General features: G+C 44.1%; 1 protein-coding gene across 1 annotated transcript in view; it reads right to left on the reverse strand.

The window, feature by feature from the left end:
- LOC308371953 (rap guanine nucleotide exchange factor 1-like) overlaps positions 1-6,462 on the reverse strand; it is a 35,148-nt gene extending 28,686 nt beyond the window's left edge. The window contains exon 1 of the mRNA XM_080847013.1: positions 6,273-6,462. Coding sequence (XP_080703139.1) covers positions 6,273-6,330 — 58 coding nt within the window. The 5' untranslated portion in view covers positions 6,331-6,462. The remainder of the gene's footprint in view (positions 1-6,272) is intronic.
- Between the last annotated feature and the right edge of the window lie 566 nt (positions 6,463-7,028).

A 7,028-nucleotide genomic window follows, 5' to 3' on the forward strand; every position in this document is an offset into this window, starting at 1 on the left:
CTCAATGCTGAGAAATACAGGCAGTAGGGCTGGGCGATTTTTCGATTTCGATTTTAATCGCGATGTAATTTTTTTCTACGGTTTTAAATGAGACGTTCGATTAGACGGCGCCTTCAAAAAAAAAAAAAAAAAAATCAATGTTTTCACAGACCCGCGAATACAGCGCCGCACGTAGCCCATGGGCGTCGCGACAATGTAATTGGGGGGGGGACAAGACCCCCTCACTTTTCAAAACAAGTCGTTTCGACCCCCCCACTTTTGCAGTCAAAATAGTGCGTGCGTGACTGCTGGTCTACTAGTCCATTATTCTTTCCATTGCTTCACAATTAAATCCGTTCAACTTTATCAGTGGGGAATACCCACAGCAATATAAATCCACTCCGCGTTTTCCTGGTGTACTACGCAGCCTCATCACGCACGCAGATTCAACTGTCATTAATGTTCATTCATTCTCTGATTTGATCGGAGCGTCGCGCTAGAAGCAGACCACAGAAATGGACATACGGATTTTTTTTTTCGAAGAAGAGGAAAGTAAGTCAGAGTTGCCCAAGTTTTACCTGTAGTGGACAATTAAGGACCACCCAATGGACATTATCTGGCTATAATCATATTGTTATTGCCATAACAACCGTGAGCTAATCTGGCGTTAACGTTAGCTAGCTAATGGCAGTTTTTCTAACGACAGCAGCGACTAAACACACACTCACCAAAGAAGTTTTTTTTTTTTTAATCTGTCACTCACTTGTATACCTCTCTTTGACTCACACACGAAAGATGATGTCAATGCCACAAATAAAATGAACATGGGTGTGCTGGGCATGCTGTCAAGCTTTGCCATGTATGAAAACTATTTCCCCTACGTGAACCGTTTACTTCTGGCAGCTTCCATCCTTAAAGACTTTGGGTTTCAATACACATTTGGCCATTTCTGACCTGAACAGTCATACTTTAATGAGGTGGTCAGTTTGAATGTAGCCAACATAATTATCAGGCCACCAAACCTATATCAATTGTGAATTTGATATGCTGATAACATGATTTACATCTCAGAGAAAAACATGGTAAAATGCACCAGAATGCGGGTATTTGCATGTACGTTTTTCAAAAAATGTTGGGGTGATTTTGTTCATATCGTGATATAAAATCGAAATCGAAAATTTTTGGGGGAAAAAATCGAAATATAACTTTTTCCCATATCGCCCAGCCCTAACAGGCAGATACTAATCCATCATGCAATACCATCAGGGAGGCGTATGATTGGCACCAAATGTATTCTGCAGCAGGAACATAACCCCAAACATACAGCCAATGTCATTAACAACTATCTTCAGCTTAAAGAAGAACAGAAAGTCCTGCAAGTGATGGTATGACCCCCACAGAGCCCTAATCTCTACATCATCGAGTCTGTCTGGGTTTACATGAAGAGACAGAAGAATTTTAGGAAGCCTACATCCACAGAAGATCTGTGGTTAGTTCTCTAAGATGTTTGGAACAATTTACCAGCCGTGTTCCTTCAAAAACTGCGCAAGTGTATCTGGAAGAATTGATGCTATTTTGAAGGCAAAGGGTGGTCACACCAAATATTGATTTAATTTAGAATTTTCTTCTGTTCCTTCACTGCATTTTGTTAATTTATGAAGAATTGATGAAAATAAACTGTTAACACTTCCATTTTTGAAAGCATTCTTAGTTTACAGCATTTTTTCACACCTGCCTAAAACTTTTGCACAGTACTGTATGTTTTGAAAATTCCAGTCTTTTTGAGGTGTCTCCTCATATTGGGCCCCTGGGATTAAAGCTTCAGTGTCCTCGAACCCATTGATATCTCTGTCTATGTCTCTCTCTCATCGATCTCTTCTCTCTCTCTGTATCTCTCTCTCTCTGTATCTACATCTGTCATTCATTCGTTTATCCTTTACTCAAGCTCTCCAATTTTGCTTTTTGTGGGAAAACTCCCTTTGCCACACACACACAAAAACACAAAAACACACACACACACACACACACACACACACACACACACACACACACACACAGACATGCTTTCTAATTACAGCACCTCAGTAGAGTTAGCCATGTCTGAATTCTACAGTGCTTATTACACTTAACCTCAGAGTACAGACACACACTAGGACAACACACTCCTCTGGCCAGATCAACACTGTTAGGCATACACTTTCTGTGTGTAGTCTGTGTGTATGTGGTGGTGGTCGTAGTGTATTTGTGTATGTGGGTGTGTGTGTGTGTGTGTGTGTAAGGGTGTCTCTGCATGTGTGTGTCTCTGTGTGTGTGTGACTGTGTGTGGGAATACTTGATTAACAAACCCCCTCAAAGACAGACAAATACAGAAAGAAGGATGTGAACAGAACCTCGTAGTTATTCAGGTTTGTCCACCAAGCCATTTACTAATTCCATCCTTCAGAAATGAGGAACTAACATTTCTGAATCATGAGTGGGAATTAACACACACACACACACACACACACACACACACACACACACACAAGCTAAAATAAGAGACAGATGAATGCATGCCAGAGTTGTATCCAGTCAAAGACTCAGTGCTATATATACTGCTCAACCAAAGTGCAATTACTTCTCCTCTCCAGCCAATTACACACAGGCTCCCTGCAACAGCATTGAGTAGTACAGGAGTAAAGAGTTCAAACAGCATTGAGTAGTAGAGTAGTATAGAGTTCACACACAGCATTGAGTAGTAAAGTAGTGAAGAGTTCACACAGCATTGAGTTGTACAGTAGTATAGAGTTCAAACAGCATTGAGTAGTACAGTAGTGAAGAGTTCACACAGCATTGAGTAGTAGAGTAGCCTGACGATGTCATACTCATAATTCTAGTCAGAATATGAGTCTGATACTGACCCATTGGGCTGTGATTATGGGGCGTGTTTCAACGAACCAGGAAAAAAATGCCTTTTCGCTCAATTGGATACCTACAACCAATCAGAGCAACATAGTAGGACCATCTGATACATTAAAACTTTTACTGGATCCCGTAGGAAGGACGGCAAAAACATATTTTCGATCGACAAATGCCTTGATCGCGTTTCTCTGTTCCTCTTTCAAAATGAATGCGCTATCAATATCTGTGAGATATGCCTGCTTAGGTACTTATTAGCAGCGAGGCTAGCTAGCTACTATGTGTTTCAATGGATTTTTTTGTCTAAGCATTAGCAATAACCTATCAATAATGGTCTAGAGCGCTTCAGTTAAGACTTACAATCCTCGGCAACATTCGTGTTGCACATACACAACTAACCGAGTCAATGTAGACATAAAAAAGTCGTGTAGATAGCTTAAATCACATAAAATATGTCCCACTAACAGGCTCCCTAGACGCCGCCATCTTGGTATGATTTCTAATCTATCTATCTAATCAACTCAAGCGTTGGTTGGTCATCTGTCCATCATCGTATAAAGCCCGCCCTGACAATTTGATTGGTACGACAGAATCCTGACTTCTGATACTCTCTCCCCAACTGCACAGCGCCAGATCGAACTTCCCAGACCAAAAATGTTGTGGGCGGGGTTCGAGCTGGTATCCAGGCTAAGTAGTAGAGTAGTATATAGTTCACACAGCATTGAGTAATACAGGAGTATAGAGGTGAACCCTCGCTGAGACCTGATGATGAGCTGGCCTCAGAACAGAACCACAGTTTCACATGTGCTTATTTATGGTGCTCATTTACTGTAAGTCATCTATTACAGCGGCCTCTGTGTGTGTGTGTGTGTGTGTGCGTGTGTGTGTGTGTGTGTCTGTGTGTCTGTGTGTGTCTGTGGTATTTTATTGTAGTCATGATGACAGTTATGATAGCACTTGTCATGATCTATTTTGTCCAGCATTTGATTTGAATAAACACAACAGCTTATACACATTCAGAGTTAAATATGTGAATATTCAAGTACGTGTATGTGTGTGGGAGAATAGCAGCCAATGAGAGAGACATTGAGGGCTGCATCTCTATGTGTGTGTGTGTGCGTGTGCTGACCTGACCTCAGATTTAATTGTGGACATGTAGCCACCTGCTACAAACAAACAAACAAATGCAGCTACAAAGACACATACACATACATCTGATGGAATGATGTGTGTGCTTTTGCCACACTGTGACCTAATTCTTGCGGTCGGATATTACCAATTTAAACTCTTACTCACTCCTACTCTCCTGTTCACACACACGCACACAGAATGGGGACTTGTTGTCCCATTCATTAGCGGCACTTTGCTAAACAGGTTTTCCCCCCTGATTAACCTCTCTCACACTCACACACACACACACACACACACACACACACACACACACACACAAACACACACACAAACACACACACTACAGTGGGAAGTGGAGGGTGGGGAGATGGTCTTCCTGGTTTTGTTGGAGTTTTGGCGACATCACATCATAGACCTGTTACTTTTGGATACCAACCAAAGGAGAGAGATGGGGTGGGTAGAGAATGAGGGAAAGAAATATAGAAGAGATAGAGTTCAGTGTGTGTGTGTGTGTGTGTGTGTGTGTGTGTGTGTGTGTGTGTGTGTGTGTGTGTGGCTATAGGCTATATCTTTGTGTCTGGGTTACAAGCAAAGTTATGACGGGAGATTACCGTCTCCATGGTGATAAAGTGCCATACCTAGAAGGCATGTGACGTACCTACATGTACAGACACACTACGGGTTGTTGGTTGCTGTGACTCCCATGAAAAGGGACGTTTCCAGATCACTGGAGCGGTCTCTCGCTACGCGGCGCGCGCGCACACACACTGTCAGCAACCCACTCGCATGCACGCACACTGACACGCTCACACCCTGGGGAAGACTACTGGATCAATAGAATCATGAGCATCACAGAACATACACCAACCAGTCAGCAGGTGACTTATCATTCATTTAATGTACATAAAGGCAGGTGTGTGCAGTGCACCCACATGCACACACACTCGGTCTCTCTCACACTCACACACACACACACACAGAATAGAAGTGTAGTATATAGCCAGATGCTCAAGGGGCTATATACACAGAGAGGGAGAGAGAAATGTCGGGACAGGTTTAAACAGCCAGAAGCGGAATGTGTCAAGGTGTAGCTGCCTTGCGCTTCAGGCGACGCATTCTTCAGGGTACTCCAAAACGTTAAAAGCGCTCTGTTGACGCAACCGGTAGGCACACACACACACACACACACACACACACACAGGGCTAGTAGCGACTCTAGTTCGGCATTTTCACAGATTAAGATCTCTCGGCTAAACTCACACGAACTTATTGTTGGTCAGTAAGTCAGCCAGTCTCTGTTGTCAAAGGCAGACGAGACGTGCCACGTGCACAAATAGCCTACATGCGCATTCAAGAGCAAGGACTGTCTCTGCATCTGCACGAATGATAATTTCGTTTAAGTTATCCACCAAAACAGGGCAAGTTGAAGTTTGCTGAGCCAAACATGTCGGGGACTGCAGCCAGGCTTAGCCGAACTGTTTCCCAGAAATTCGCAAACTAAACCAGCAGGCTTTCAAAATAGTCCGAATGAATAGAGAACATTCAACAAATAGGCTAGCCTTCAGCAGTTGAAACTGTAACAGTTATTACACTTAATTAATGAAAAGTGTAGCCTATGCTAAGAGTCCAGAGAGACGACAACGTCAAAATCATCACTGCACTATATGTGGAATGATATTCATAAAATGAACAACATGCAAAACACCTTAGCTGACCAACTTTTTTCTGTTAATGAACTGTCAATCTCACGTGAAAATAAACCAGCACAACATACTGACAGCATAAACACCAATGGCCAGTCTGCCCATTTCTGACAGAGCAGCTTTGTTGACCGACCGTCTCTCACAGTCAACTGTGATTCCTTTGCAAGCCCCGCAGACTTCAGTGTCGTAAATCTTTTGAAAATTACAAAGCACAGAATCCTCATCTTTCAACCACCTCTCCGCACAGATGTTTGGGTAGTTTATCGAGCAACTAAAAGACCCCAGATGAAACACAGTAGCCAGTCGTTAGCTGTAGCAAGACCGCTAAAGTATGAACACAAGCGATATTGCTTTACCCGTGTGTTGCCACTGATCAGACGAGCAGTCTAAACGGGGCACTAGGCTACCTAACCTGGGCCTACATTATCACACACAAAACCCACGTCAAAAATTGACACCACCGACGGACATCGGGACGAGGGAGACAGGCAGCCGGTGGTGTGTGTCTGTCTGCTTGTGAGAGAGAGAAGCAGCTGGTGGCTGGTTGCTGACTGCGCTTACCTTGCTTGTTCTCTATATTGCCCGACATATCTGTGGGTGATCGCGTATCCCCGTTCATTGGCAAAAAAAGACCAGAAACCGAGCGGCGTGGTCCGGCTGGTTCCCCCACGTCCTCACTTCAGCCCGGCATTTTCCCCGTGTGTCGTTTCGGCGGGGGTAAATGCAAAACGTTCTTGATAGATACGATCCAGCTCACACACAGCGGAGACTACGGCTGGCGGTGGAGTGGCGACGCGGAGAGCAGACCCGTCCCACTCTCCCCGTTCCGTTCCACACATGCAGTAGCCTACACAAACACACAATCGGCATACCAGTGCCCGTATCACGGCCACACGGTGGGCAACAGCGCCATCCTCCGGTGAAAACCAGAGACGCTGTCGATTAACGGGGCCCTGTGGGCTGCCGAGCGGCAGAGATGGATAGCAACGCGCTCCACATGTACTTAAGTGTCGTGTGCGTAATTTCCGTTACATCAGGCAACACACATCTCGTGCTTTAACGTATTAAATGATTTGTATTCACACACGCACAGCTTCTAGCCTACGACGTAGACTTCTTTGGCTACATACATGCCACATTGACCTCAGGGTCATAAGTCAACGGTGCAGCTATATTGAACCAGGGCACTTGACTATGGAGGTCAATTCCAAAACATTAGTCTAAGAGTGGAAATCGGTGGATAAATGGGCTGAATGGTGGTTGCACATTGCAGCACTGAATCCAGACGGACGTAAAAATCATATTTGGGTCTTGGGA

Source organism: Sprattus sprattus (assembly GCF_963457725.1).
Source record: "Sprattus sprattus genome assembly, chromosome: 11".
NCBI lineage: Eukaryota > Metazoa > Chordata > Actinopteri > Clupeiformes > Clupeidae > Sprattus > Sprattus sprattus.